A 14,779-nucleotide genomic window follows, 5' to 3' on the forward strand; every position below is an offset into this window, starting at 1 on the left:
TATCTTGTCATCGTTTCCTAAATGTGTCAGTAATTCGCCAGTAGGGGTCACTATTGCAACACAAATAACGGCGAAGCAGAGGGAGAAACGGAGTTCTCAGGTAAATACAGTTACATGTCAGGCAGTTTGATTACTACAATGTAACAAATGTTCCTTATTACCAGCATGTGGACATGTAGACAGAGTCACTTAGGACTTTCTTAAAAGAAGACGGCAACAGAGTCCCACAACTTGCACCAAAACCTCAAGAGGGAAAAAAAAAAGAAGAAGTGAGAGTCGGACTAAAACCTCAAGAATTTCAAAACAAGCTTTGGGTTCATTTGAACGGAGACAAAAACTTGTTCAGCGTACAAGTCAAAGAAGTCTTCTCAAATTTCCAGTTAACTCTGCATGACTGAGGCCAGCATGAGTCACAACTCTTCTAATAATCCCACAGCTTGATACGAAAACAAGCTGTGGGATTGAGTCAACCGGACTCAAAGCTGTAGGTGACAGAGATTACAACTAATCCACAATCCAGAAAGGGGGCAATGAGTGGGATATTGCTCCACCCCCTGTTTCTAACCAGCTGATAGAAGTTTATCACTAAGAAGAATGTGATAAATGTTGATAAAGAAGCAAAACAAAGCAAAAAAAAAAAAAACTCCTCCAGTTTTCCTCCTACAACTTCGACCGGACACTCTGAGCTCCCGACTGTAAATTCACAGACTCCCTAACTTACAAAAGAAAGTTCCGTTTAAAAGTGAGGCGAAGCACCTTTCCTTTCCTTCAGCTGACACAGCAGGAGCAGCTCACTGTTGAGTTAAGACGTTCTCCAGACTTCCTTCCTGCTGACGCGCGTTTTATTCTGTTTGAGTTAGCGGCACGGTGAGGTCACCAGTAACCGGGCAGCTCTGATGTGCAGAGGAATAAATAGCTCCTGCTCACCATTCAGACACACCACATTTGTTTATTATTAAGGGCACCTTTTTATGAAATGTATCATACATATATGCATGATATTTATTTAGCAGCTGGTTTATTTTAGCATTTTAGGCTCTTAAAGGGCCCCAGTTAAACAGAAACCGCAGCAGCTCGGGTTCAGAAACAAAGACGACCGAAACTTTCCATGCCAGTCAAAACATCCAGTCGTAATTAAATCTCATTTTATCTATTCACGTCGCCTTCTTACGACATCACAAGGCAACAGGAACTTAATTATCTGACGATGACATCATCAGTAACCGGGCAACATTGGGGAGGAGGGGGAAAAAAAAAGAGCATGATTTCTTTACACACTTCCCTATGATTGAAGCTAGAGCGCTGATCAATGGTGCCTTGCAAGAGTATTCAAGGCACCATTGATGTGAAAAAGAGAGAGGACTTTTTCACGTCCTCTCACGCTGCAATCGCAAACTTCAATGAGATTTAATCAGGATTCAGATGCACTAGTATGATGCAAACGAGTAAACAAATAAATAAGGCAAAAATGAAGGCGGTGCGGGTGGAGCGACGCATTTAAAAGAACGGCTAAAACAAAAATACAAATATACTCCATAACTGTGAGCATAAAAGAAACTCAAACACCAAAGAATAAAAATGGGTCTTTCGAGGAAAGATTTAAAAAGTCTCGACAGTCTCAGCCGTCCGTACATCTAAAAGGTAAACCATTACAAAGTTTAGGAGCACAAATTTCAAATCTCTCTCGAGATGCTGTTGAACCGGAGAGAAACGACGAGAATAAACAAGGTGGAGGAACTTTCCAGACTTAAATCATACTGATTATTTGGGAAAATACTTAAACGTTGCCAAACACAGACACTATAGACGCAATGTGACCAAGCTCGTTTGAGCTACTTTGGAAACAAAACGGACAAAGACAAACTGCAGCGGTTTCAATGAAACATTACCACACAGGGGCTGAATACAAATGCATATTGCAACTTTTCAGATTTTATATGATCTATATCAGTATGTCTATATCAATATGAACCCAACCCACGGACTTCATGATTCCCTGGAGAGAGTTTTAAGCATTAATAGTAAACTTTCTGGGGTTACTTTAGGCAACCTGAGCTACGTGATTATTTGCATGTTGAGCTGAAACTTGTTGGCTAAAATGAAAGATTCCCACATCTAGAGCTGCCAGTGGACTGAATAAAGTCAGGCGTGAGTCAGTCTGAGTCAGCCAGGACCCAAAATAATACCAGACCTCGGTCAATGGTCGACACCTTTACAGTGGTGACCCCGCATGTGCGTGCAGGTTACCTGAGCTGAGCGGGGGGACGTCATCCGTGGCCGAAAAGTCCAGCGTGGCTCCCGCGATGTCCACCATCTCGTCATCGTCGTCGTCGCTGGGGTGATGGAGGCCGTCGAAGCCGCTGCTGTAGCCGGGGTTCTCCATAAGTCCGGGGGCTGTTTCACAACACACACACACACACACACAATTAAAAATGAAGCATTGAACTTCCAGCGTCTCCTCCTTTCTCTAACTTCAGCTGATTACCTCTGTCCACGGCGAGGGCATAATTTCGATACAAGCTCGACAAAAACTGGAACATTGGTTCTGAAAGTCAGCGGGGTGCCAGCGCGTTTATTCCACCCAGAACCGCGTTCAAAACGAGGAGCGTGTTTTAAAGACCCACTGCATATCCGCTCCTCTCATCCAGACGTGACTACAGTTCTAGTTAAAGGGAAGTTCTGCAACCACTTCCGCTCACTTTTTCTGTCGCATCTTTGCGGTTCGGCTGGCAGAACTTGCGCCCAGCGCTCACCAGCAGACCCGGTGGGTTATATTAGCCGGGGCTTTAATACGCGCTTTGCTGCCGACGAGCAAATTCTCATACCCTCTCCTCCACCCCAAACACACACAGGCTAACTTACTGTGTTGTTTCTGTTCTTACCAGATGGGAAAAGTAGAAGAAGGGGAAAAGTTTTGGCCTTACTTTGAGCCTTCGACTGGAAAAAAGCGGCAGTGAAGAAGTCTTGTGACTGGGATTTGTCCCGCCGCTCTCCCCTCTCCTCCTCCTCCTCCTTCAGCTGGAGCTGCTTATGTCGACAGCAGTAAACTTGAGGATAAAATCCTGCGTCATCCTCCACAGCGGACAAACCTCGGCTTTCACACGGCGCGTAAACACGAAGCGAGCGCGTTTTGATATGGTTTATCTACCCGAACACGACACATTGGACCTGACTGTATTTTTCTGTATTTACCCGTTTTTTTTTTGTTTTTTTTTGCCACTTAAACTGCAACATGTAAGCTAAGTGTCACGTAAGCGACACACGACTACAACTTCCGGTTTTGTCCTTCAAATCTCAAAACTGTCGAATCTGCTTTTCAATCACAACATACATCACACATTTTACAATCATATAGTCAATATCAGAGGTGTGTTCTTACAGATTTATTCGTGTCTTGGGAATGTGAATCTAAATCTTTTTCTTTCTTTTCTAAAAAAGTTAAACTGTCAATTTTATTTTCGAGGCATGAGGATGTTTATTTCCGGTTACACTTTTGCACTTGATAAGAAAATACTAAATATCTAAATACTAGGACAACTAGTCGAGTGAAGAGTCACTGCTTTTCCTTTTGATGTGTGTATGGCGTTTTTAAATGGGTCAGTGGAGCAGTTTTACTAATCAGTCCTCGATGTTTTCCTAAAATCTTACAGTTCGGGTCGATTATAAATTATAAATCTGTTACTAAATTAATCCAGAAAATGCTTTGATCATCAAACGAATTTGAAAAGTGGAATTTTATCTGAGTACTCTAGTTCTTCTTTTTATGTTTCTCAAAAACTGGAGACCGAAAAATACTAAAATAAATTAAATAAAAAATGTTTTTTGGTATCTTGTATTGAATTCCTTAAATGCATAAAGCTAGTAATTTTAACCTATAAATTACGTGGCGCGTAATATGTGTAAATATTAATTTACATGCATATAAATTAATATTTAAAAGGTAAAAAAAAATATATATATATATATAATCAGCCAATTTCTTCATTGATCTTCATTTGATAGATTTGCAGGTCAAATGTTATTTAAGAAATGTATGCAGGACAAAAAGAGAAAACTGTGTATATGAATTGTAGTGTCAAACTGATTGAGGCAAGTCGTAGTTTTCTCATAAAGCACAAAAGCTCAACTGTACCATAGGAGCTGCAGCCATGCTTAAAATCATTAAATGAATCTTTAGGACTATGCGTCCATGTTCTATTTCACAGTGGTTAGAGGGCGCCACCTTGTGGCCACTCACTGAACTATCCAGGTCCTCCGTGCTCAGTTTTATGCAGAAAGTAGCTTCAAGTTTCCAACTGTTTCACCTTTGAGGCCTTAAAGCATTGATTTAGTCATTGATGTCTTCTTTCTTACTATAAACCCAATCACACACAAAACGGTCCATTCCTAGGAAAACTTTCCTTTTGGCGGTAAGTCTTATAAAAAGTCTAAACCAAACAGGATTATCATGATCAAACTGAGAAACAAGGAACACTTCCTCATCATTTTGTCCCTCGTTTCTTGTTTGACAGTTTTATAGTTCTGTGAACAAGCCACCTTAGATCATAAGTTGTTGAATCTCAAAAACCTGAGATTTTGGAAAGTTGGGGTTGATTTTCGCTAGTCACAACCAGGCCTGATTACTGTCAATAAAGAAAGCAAACAGAATCCGCCTCATAACATCAATTAGGCTACAAAAACGAGAACGTCAAGGCTCAGACTAAAGAAATTCAAAATCAATTTAGTTACCAATTTGTCAGAAAATGGGTTCAAAGCCATAAAGGAAGTCACACAATAACCGAGAGACACATCTCAAGCAAAGCAGGAATCACTCCCCTTAGTGAAAGGACGTTTTCATCATTCACCCATAAGGAAAGAGTCAAAATTTGCCACACAACCTGATAATTATGTATCTATTGTCCCAAAACACTGGCAGTTATTTCTAATGCTTGATTTCCACTGTTGCTCCCCAAAGTGAAACAACCATTTATTAAGTTTAGAGGGTGAGTTTGTTTTTGATTTCACTTAAAATTTAATAAATATGGGCCTTCGAAGGCTGCTTTTTGCATTCACTCTGTGCAACACAGAGGCAAAGTGGGGGGTGACTATTATTTCACTGCACTACATTTTTACGCTCTATTTCCGCTCTTGTTTTTCAGCGTTTACAACTTAAGCAGGAATATTTAACAGCCCCTGCTTCCAGGAAACGTAACCTGACAGAGCTATCAGTACTATCAACACATGATTACCGCTCAATGTGCCTCCAGGGTAAATTCCTCCACCTCCCACCGAACGTGCTCAACGACTCCCCTCACTCCGGTTGTCATTTGTCAACCTCCATATAACCCCAAGCCATGTTTACTCAACCATCCCACGACTTTCAAATGTAAGCTTCCCCTGAGGAGCATTCACACGTTGGCTCAGGACATTTAGGAGGTCCGTCAGAGCGTAAATCACCACAGTACGGCTAGGAGGTAGTTTAAAAGTCATTATTATTTATGGTACAATTTCCTCACACAAGTGTTTCTGCAGTAACAAAATGTTTTCTTTAATAAATCAAAATTTAACCCCCCCCAAAAAACCAGAAACAAAAGAAACACACTCTCTTACAGGTCCAACAGGCAATGTTTGTCCTTAAAATATCAGTATGTTTCCAATGAATTTTCCAATGAGAATTGCTGTTTGCAGCACAGGAAAACATTCACAAATATACACAGTAACAACAATGAACAATGTAATCTTAGACTTAGGGTGGCTTACAACTAAAAACAAGAGGAGTCCTTTGCTGATATTGACGTGCAGCTTTGAATAGATTTCAAGCTACTTCGAAACGGAACAGGTTGACTTTAACAGCAGTTAACGAGTGGCAATGTTTCTTTACTTGACTTTTCAATTTCTTTTGTTTTAAACTTTTTCTTATCAGAGGCAATACTCTACTCCTTTAAGCATGTCAGTTCTTCTAAGGTTTTGTCAGTGACTTTCATCCTACGCTGGCAGCTATTACCCAGTAGGTGGCAGTAAAGTAGCATTAAACTGTTATAAAATAAGGGAATAACCACCGGAGAGTCAGGTCCAACTAAGTGGTGGTCATTGTCCAGGCTAACAAGTATTAATAGCAACACAAGCTGGCTGGTAAAATGCATCTCTCTCTGTATCTTTTATTCAAATATCGTGGCAAGATCTTAACTGACCGAGGTTGTAGAGAACTTTAGGTGACTGATTTAATGAGATGCCAACTTAAAAACAGAACTCAACCAACTAGGAATGTTCAGCAAGATTAAAACCTACACATTTTTAAAAATTTAAAGATTTCTTGACCTTCAACAAGATTCTTACAGCGACCGCCCAATTTAGACCTTTGCTCTGTAGGGAAAAAATGTAACAGGAGATAAGTTCTCTTTTAGGTGCTTGTTTGTTTATTTTGTAGCATGTAGTGGGAATGGAGAAAGCTATGCTTAAAACCTGCCTACCTACATTTTAAACTCACAGCTGAAAAACTAGCTGTTAATCTTAGACAAAAAGCTCTTAGCTTTGTCTTTGTCTAAGGGTTGTCTAAGAAAACCCTAGCACTTCTTTAATTTTGAGTTTTGCTGGTGGAACAATAAATAAATTGTGACAGCAAAAGAAAGTCCCCCCAAAGATTAAGTTTGCATGCTAAGCTAACCTGCTAGCTAGCCTGTCATGGCCCAATGGTACAGCCTGAGAAGACTAAAACAGAATTTAAAAAATAATACACATGACAGCAACAAAAAGAAAAACATGGAGAAAACAAAAACATTTTGAAAAATATTTAGTACTTCCAAAATGTTTAAATTTTTGGTTTTGTTTATTGATGTGTGTATTTTTGTCCCTGAAGTGTTTTTCATTTTTGACAATATGGTATATCTAATTTTGCAAAACAGGTTTTGTTTAAAATCGGTTTAGAAAAATGTGAATATGTTGGTAAAAGTTGGGTTTTATTCTTGCACTTTGGAACTAAAAGTCATCCAACTGCTGTACAGATTTCTCTCCATATGAAGGTAAATTAGCATAGTTTTCAAGTCAGCTGAGGTGACAGCTGGGAATAGAAAATGGCCGAAAATAAATTTGCAAACTTCACTTGATGCAACACAAACCGTACTTCACTCCGGATTCATTCATTGTAAACATATACAGTAAACTTCAACTCTTCCAGGTCTTCTCACCCATCTTTTAAAATGAATGTTCTCGAACATCAACACCACAATATACAAACCATATACATAATAAACACTAGTGCCTCCTGTACATAAAGGTCGTGACGTGACAGTCAGTCCATGGAGTGTCAAACTCCACACAAGTACAGTAAAGTAACACAAAATAACACAATAACAGTATATTTATGTCTTGCAGAATCAATGTTTAGAAGTTAATAAAGCTGACAATGGCACTGTGAAACATTGGCTTTAGTGTGGATATGAGAAGCACCAAAAAAAACCCTCCTCAAGTTCTCTGAACCGGGAGGTTTAAATATAAAAGAAAACAGAAGTGAATGACACAGTCATCTCGCAAAAATGTCTTTGGCAACAAAGTGTGTAACAACACAAAATACGTAGTGTCAGTTTAATAGTACAGTACATGTTTAAGGCACAAAGTGTCTGATTTCTTTGTCATGGCCTTGAAAATATGCAACAAACAGGCTTTTCGGACACTTATCTTCACTATGATGCTAAGAGTCTTGTCTTCATTTTTGTTTTTCCATGCCTTAATGTTTGCCTGTTGAGCTGGAAAATGTCTCGTAGGACCATTTTGGGATGACTTCACTTGCTTCTTGGATAAAATTAAGAGTCAGAATATAAATTGTTACAACTGTTTTTTTGCCAGTGGTTGTGTGTGAATACTCTTACTATCAGATAGTAGCTTCTTAAGCAGTTTTAATTCCTATATTCATGTCTAAGTAACCGTCTGCAGCAGCTTCGTATTTAGTGTCGTCATACAACTATTACGATATTGTCCTTAACTGTGCGATTGATAAAATGTCTTCCATGTGTTGGACTTGATTTGAACTGAATGTGTTAATGACTTCATCCTTCATTTCACTTCTTCTGTATTGCTCAGTAATGTCCATATCCCATCGATAATCCCATCCCCATTCCCAGGCCCAGACCCAGGCCGAGGCTCTCTCTCAGCCCTCTGAGTTGCTCCTCTCCCAGCCGAATCTTGTCCTCAAGTTGTCTCTGCTCCACCAGCAGGGCAGCTTTCATCTTCACGAAGTGGCTGGAGAGAAAAAACAAAAGTACACAAAGCAATTTAGTACTCAAGGACAGTGCACTGGCCAGGTGGAATGCGAGTTAACTCCTATTCTGATGCGTACCTGTAGTCTCTGTGCTGTTCTGGAGTGAGGCAGCGGGCCAGAACCCGGCTGACGGCCTGCTCTCTGCGATCGACGTGGTCCTTCAAGTCCTGAGCCTCCGACAGCTGTCTCATGAGCTGACGTTTCTTTTCCAGCAGGGGGAGCTACAGGACAAAGATTACCTTATTTTATTAGGTTTATGAAGGTTACATCAACTCAAATTTAAAAGCTTTTTAAGAACTTTTAAGATTACTATGAATAAAATGTAATGCCCATATCATGACAGAGATGTACAAAATAAATGCAAAACTGAAATTTCTTGAGTCTTTTTGTGGTTCTTGGCAGCAGCTTTGTGCTTCACACCTAACATATGGCTTTCTAGCTAGCTAGCTAATTAGTTAGAGAACCATATGCTAGCTGCTAATGAGCTATATGCTAGCTGCTACTGGATTGTTTGTTTGCTTCTAGCCAGTTAGTATGCTACTTAGAGAACCATGTTCTAGCTCCTTATGGTTTTTTTCTTTGCTAGCTAGCAGGTAATGGAAAAGAGCGCAGGGACTGAAGACGTCTGCACATAACTCAAACTTTTCTGATACAAAAGTCCCGCTTAAAAAAATCCACATAAAAATGTAAGACGTGATTGACTTACTTAAGGATTATTTACATGAATTTAAGATATTTTAAGGCCTTAATTTTAGATCAATTAAATTCATTCACATTTTTAAGGATGTGCAGACAACCTGGTTATAAATAATAATTTTGATCTTTAAAATCTGTTCCACCCCCCCCCAAAAAAAAGACTTTTACTAATATGACTCTTCTTTAATCAGCATTTAATTTCTGGTTCTTTATGCAAAAGTTTTCTCCTCCTCACCCGGTCCTGGTGCTCTGTCTCGGGGTCCAGCGTGTCCAGTGTGGTTTCCACTCTGAGCAGCCTCCCAGACAGAGACAGCATTAAGCTCACCACCTTGTCAAGGTCGCCAATGAACATGCGGTATTTGTCCACCTCGTTGGGTTTACACACGGATACCACCATGTTCTCCACCTACAGGAAGTAAAAAAATAGACAGAGAGGCTGTTTGACTATTTTTATCCTTGATGGATAAAGATATCCTCGGATCTAGAAACGTCACACGTTCTAGAACTTACTGGATCTAGAGTTTAACTCTAGCATCACTGATGTAAAAGTGTTGAGATGGATGAAGAGATGGACGAATAGGGTTTCACTAACTCAAATTTAAGACTTTTAAAGACCATTATAAATGGAATTTAAGACCTATATTTCAAAAGAAATGTACGAACTTCGTCCAGCCAACTTGTGATAAATTTGCACTTACCCATGATAGATGCAAAAAAGCTAGCTAGCTAGCAAGGGTACGTTAGCAGTGAGTTAAAGAATGAAAATGTCTGCCTGTGGCTCAAACTTTTGCCCGACAGAAAAGTCCAGCAAGAAAAAAAAACGTAGCATGTACAAGAATAGAAAAAATTTAAGACCTGTGATCAACGTATTTAAGGCTAACATACTTCTTTAAATGAATTTAAGACATTTTAAGACCTTGATTTTTAGAATCCCTGATGAATGAATGAGTTGCTGGATAAATACAGGAATGGCTGGATTGTTGGTGGAAGGAAGAATAGATAGATGAATGGAGGGACATTTAGGGGGATACAACTTAGAACGTAGGATCAGAAGTAAAGTCTTACTCCTTATGAATGCAAACCTGAAAAATACTTCCATCAAATTGAGTATTTTTCCATAGTTTTCCCAAGCTGTATAGGAACACTGACTGTTATATATTTTTAAAAAACAGTAAAAAGGCCCAGCAGATGCCTCTTTTCCAAGATTTTCATTACTTTTCTAACAACTTTTTTTTTAAAAACCATCATCCAATCAAAAGCATTTTAGAATAACACAAATTCTTCAGACAACATATCCAATGTACGACTTTATAATCTGAAATACAGTCCAGTCCTAATTAGAGAAAGCCTTTTTGTAGACATGCTTGTACAAAATGAGTCGCATCAAGTTTTCAAAGTAAGAGTGGCTGCCGACATGCACAGATGATTTAAAGCACTTAATCTAGTGAGCAGGATTGGACTGGACCTCGTCTCCCAGCTGTGCGTTGGCTCTGATGTCTTCCTGCAGTCCCCTCTGAGCCTCCCTCAGCACTCCCAGCTTCTTACGCAGGCTCTCCATCAGCTGCTTCTGCACAACACAGAAACAACTGTTTCAGCTCGCAGTGAGAAAAACAACAGAAGAACAAATTCGGACAATAATGCGTAGCCGGATTTTTTTTTTTTTCCAGATTGGGTTGATTACACAACAAAACCCTTCAAGGAGATTTAAAATCACAAAGTTATTATGGATTTCCTCTGACCCACAAAGGCTTGAAATTATACATTAAAGTTAAATATATAAACATGTACTTTCAAGAATGTTTGGGTAACTTGAAACTGCATTAACATCGGCCTCTCTGTTAACAGTGACGCTTAGAAAAGATAAAGATTGAGCTTTTTAATTAAAAGTGACAAAACGTACGTTTGATGGGTTGGAGTAGGGTAACTTTAAAACCTTAGAACATTGTGTCTACTACCCAGCATAGTGGTGGCAGCATCATACTGTGGGGTTGTTTAAGAGCACTTTATTAATCCCCAAAGGGAAATGAAACTTTGTTGTAACTCATATCAATTTCTTCAGAGTTGTTGTAGCTGCTAACAGGATCTCTAGTTGAGTCTGCATGATAGTGAATTTAGAGAAACCAGCCTTGTTTATCAGAATGGTTAGTCATTTTTATGAACCCTGGTCTTGTGTTTGAAATTAGTTGAAGTTGTTTAATGTATGATAATTTCTCTCCATAAAAAACTCCTTAAAAGTGGTTCAAAATGAAGCTGTGTCTACCTTGTAGGCGAGCTCGTCGTCCTCGTGCTTCTCTCTGCTGTCGGAGAAGTCCTTCATCTGCGACAGGAGCTGAGCCTTGGCTGCAGACGTGTGGTAATAGGACGAACAGCTGGAGCTGGCCCCGGACTGCCTGAAGAGAGGAGGACCGACGGAGGAGACGGTTTGTTTATGTGTGTTGGTTAGAAATGGCAGCAAACGCGCGGGTTTTGAAAACGGCAGTGGGTTGAGCGTGTCAAAAGAGCAAAGTCAGGGATATGAAAATCACCTCAACCCCTGGTGAGCAACTAAACAACAGAGGCAGGGAGAAAAGCCAACAGATAACACAGAAGACAGAACTGCTCAAACGGGGTTTCTGCACATTTAACCAACTCAAATTTAAGACCGTTTTAAAACCATTCTGAATGATATATCACAACAGAAATGTGGAAAATAAAGCTGCTTATTTTATATAGCAGTGCTGGCAGAGAATGCACCTAGCATTGCGAGGGTTGGTGACAGAATTGAGCCGGTGGCAAAGACGAACGTTGTCCAGGCAACTGACAATAACTTGCGGTTATTGGTGATAGACGCAAAATAGGTAACAAGCTTGCTAGCAAGGGTATATTAGCAGCTAGCTAACAGTAGCCTCAACCGTCTCCAGTCACAGAACGTAATGAAGATGTCTGCGTGTGACTCAAACCTTTGCCTGACAGAAAAGACCCACAAGAAAAATAAACTACAAAGATTAAATAGTGCCACAACAAAATGTAAGATCTGTGAATAACAGATTTAAGACCAGCTTACACCGTTTAAAATTAATTTAAGACATTTTAAGGCATTAATTTTATATGTGCAAATTTAAGATTGTTTAAGGATATGCAGACACTCCGTTAAAGGATGAAGTATTAGAGGCAAAAACAGGTCTTGCACAGGGTAAACTACCTGTCCAGGCTGTTGGTGTTGTGCTCCACAGACTGACTGGCTTCTCTCCAGCTTTCCGTCCCAGACTCTCCTTCGCCACTCGGAGGGAAAAGCTCCAATTCCTCCTCATCCAGCGAGCCGCTTCCATCGAGAGTCTCAGCTGATGGTGAGGCCTCCAGATCTGGCAGCGTATCGATGTCTGTCTCCAGCACTGTGACGGGTTGCGCGAAGCACGGCAGCTCGCTGGTGATGGGCATGTCCTCCACGGGCAGCTCCTGGAAATCGTCGATGTCCGTCTCTAAGGGAACCTCCAGCTCGGCCTCCAGGCTGTGGACGGGGCTCAGGCTCAGAGGTTTTTCCGACTCTGCGTGTTTCTGCTGACCTTCAACTTGGAAGTCTCTGTTTGTGAAAGCCTGCTGATGCTCGAGCTCTACCTGACTGAAATATGCTTCTGTAGGATAATCCTCTCTCGGTCTGCCAACTTCTAAACCCAGAGAGGGACTATGGACCCCAGGAGATGGGGGTCTCTCCCGCTCGGCTCCAGGTCTGATGCTGGGTAATGGTTTGAGATCTAGACTGAGGCCCACATTCAACCCAGATGGACTGGAAGACAGATTACATTTCAGAAACAACATCAGTTTACACTTCATAAGTACTCTCAATACAATTATGTGACAATAAAGACCTCAAACACCTGGTTTCTGTTGCACAGAATCTGCTTCCTCTATCAATAAGTATATATAATATTTATGAAAAATATTGCATGTAACTTTTGTGTTAAACTAAAAGTGAATTTCCTGGGAAGATCTCAAAGAAAACAGTGTGAGCCTGTAAAAGACAAGTCCACCAAAAACACTCTCTAAGGTTGGAGCGTTTGTTACATTTTCAGCTGCTGCAGTTCGATTTCTTAATGCACTGTGTCAAATGATACAAACTCTTTCAAAAATCTGCTCTCCCCCTCGCCTGTAGTGGCAGTATACAAAGAACCACTGAAAGAAACAACATGAAAACCTCAGAAGAAGAGGTCCGCAAAATCTTTCTTCATGAAATGTAAACAAAAACCGTAGCGTCAGATTTTAGCGGTTGTTAGATTTCTCTATTGTCTTTGGTAAAAGACAATCAGCTATTTCTCATGCTAACGCTAGACTAACGTCTTTGTTTTGGTTGTATTTACCCACAATGCCCTATGCTATAATCCACTTCCTGCTTTTTGAGCGGCGTCTGGTTCGCTTGGTGTTCACATACGCATTTTGACCAGGCCAGAGTTCACTTAACAAACCAAGATGTAGGTTTTCAAGCGGACCAGAGTTCGCTTTTTTGGTTCACAGAGTTCAATTGCGCATGCACATCTTCCCAAACCAATCGGACTTTCTATGCAAACGACCTAGAGTTTGACTAAAACAGACTAAACAGGGCTGCTTTGAAAGTGTCAGTATTTCATCTCACCTTCTCATTCTGGTCTTAGCTGGTAGAGGTGGAGGTAGAGATGCTACAGGCTCCACCACAAAGTCATCCTCCCTCTCAACATGGCGTGGCGCCACAGGCCTGAAGGCCTTCCTGGAGAACATCGGGCTGGGCGGGGCAACAGCAGAGGCGTGCTCCTGAAACGGAGCCGGACTTTGGCTGGACAGTCGGGAGAACGCGTGCTCCTGAGTTTGAGTCTGACTGCAGCTGCATCGAGAGCAGGTCTCTGACGCTTCCTGCCTCTCCGGGGGCAGGCTGTAGGACCTCTGCCGGGACTCATCAGGTGGCGGGACATAGGAGGACGAGTGAACCAAGTAGCGTCCCTCTGTGCTGTCGGAGGAGGATGGGATGGGCTGCGGAGCAGCAAACGTGGAGGACGCGAGCAGCGCGTGGTGAGACGCTCGTCGGCGGTGGAACTGCTCCCACTTTGGGGGGGGTGGTCTTGGCGGAGGTGGGGTTTTCTTCTTTCTTTGCCGCGCTGCGCTCGATGAGTCTCCACCCTCCTCCATCTCACTCAGGGTCTGGCTCGAGGCGGCGTAGATAGAAGGAGACCAGCGGTGGCTGGTCTCGAAGCGCAGGTCATTTTCAGACATGGCTCGTCCTCGAAGGTAAAGGGGTGCCGGCGGGGGGGCGGCGTTGTAGACATCTCGCTCATCACCACGACTGGCAGGCCGTCTGGAGTCCCAGTGCACCTGATGAAGATGATGCTGCTGTTGATGGACAGCTGGCGGTGGCCTGGACTCCCGTCTCCAGCTGGAGTAGTCTCTGAAGGGGAAGGGAAGTTATTTAGATTAATTAATCTTCTTATCTAATGTTATTTTATGGTCTCATCTGATATGAGCATAAATTTACATTAAAAGCCTTTTTTTTTTCCTTGAAACGTTCCAGATGTTTCCTTTCTGAGTTCCCTGCTAACTGAGTCAGGTCATCTTAGGCCACACATACCCTACATGCCTTTCTCCCTCTCCTACATGTTTACATACATCCAAATACATATCACTGTGGTCACATCCTGAGCATGGATGATTGCCTCACACACTTAGAGCTCATTAGAGCTTAATCAGAGTCAGCCGTGACTAAGTAGGCTTTCCGCCTGCCGGTGCACAATGACCAAACCAGACCTGATGTCAATGGAGGCTGGTTGAATCAGAGACGGAGCAGGTGAGTGTCTCAGAAAAAGCGAAAGGGGAGGGAAGTAATATTTTATGGTTGATTAACAAATGATG

The 14,779-nt window shown here is 41.4% G+C and overlaps 2 protein-coding genes and 1 long non-coding RNA gene across 6 annotated transcripts in view; 1 reads left to right on the forward strand and 2 right to left on the reverse strand.

Moving 5' to 3' along the window:
* clcn5b (chloride channel, voltage-sensitive 5b) overlaps window positions 1–3,789 on the reverse strand; it is a 30,440-nt gene extending 26,651 nt beyond the window's left edge. The window contains exons 1-2 of one of the 3 annotated variants that reach the window (XM_028038851.1): window positions 2,925–3,789; window positions 2,248–2,394 (exon numbers count right to left, since the gene is read on the reverse strand). In XM_028038851.1, the coding sequence (XP_027894652.1) occupies window positions 2,248–2,383 (136 nt within the window). In that variant the 5' untranslated portion in view covers window positions 2,384–2,394; window positions 2,925–3,789. Of the gene's footprint in view, window positions 1–2,247; window positions 2,395–2,485; window positions 2,672–2,882 lie in introns of those variants that run through there. The other 2 variants (XM_028038852.1, XM_028038850.1) reach the window with 2 other exon arrangements.
* Window positions 2,666–3,437, forward strand: LOC114157714 (uncharacterized). The gene is made up of 2 exons (XR_003598233.1): window positions 2,666–2,764; window positions 2,886–3,437. It is a non-coding gene; the product is annotated as an uncharacterized LOC114157714 (long non-coding RNA).
* A 1,664-nt stretch (window positions 3,790–5,453) lies between the features above and the next one.
* shroom4 (shroom family member 4) overlaps window positions 5,454–14,779 on the reverse strand; it is a 68,480-nt gene continuing 59,154 nt past the window's right edge. For both annotated transcript variants that reach the window (XM_028038376.1, XM_028038378.1), the window contains 7 exons: window positions 13,536–14,318; window positions 12,111–12,692; window positions 11,190–11,319; window positions 10,395–10,496; window positions 9,165–9,335; window positions 8,312–8,454; window positions 5,454–8,214 (listed from right to left, as the gene is read on the reverse strand). In XM_028038376.1, coding sequence (XP_027894177.1) covers window positions 8,052–8,214; window positions 8,312–8,454; window positions 9,165–9,335; window positions 10,395–10,496; window positions 11,190–11,319; window positions 12,111–12,692; window positions 13,536–14,318 — 2,074 coding nt within the window. In that variant the 3' untranslated portion in view covers window positions 5,454–8,051. The remainder of the gene's footprint in view (window positions 8,215–8,311; window positions 8,455–9,164; window positions 9,336–10,394; window positions 10,497–11,189; window positions 11,320–12,110; window positions 12,693–13,535; window positions 14,319–14,779) is intronic.

Source organism: Xiphophorus couchianus, chromosome 14 (genome assembly GCF_001444195.1).
Source record: "Xiphophorus couchianus chromosome 14, X_couchianus-1.0, whole genome shotgun sequence".
In the NCBI taxonomy this organism is placed as follows: Eukaryota; Metazoa; Chordata; class Actinopteri; order Cyprinodontiformes; family Poeciliidae; genus Xiphophorus; species Xiphophorus couchianus.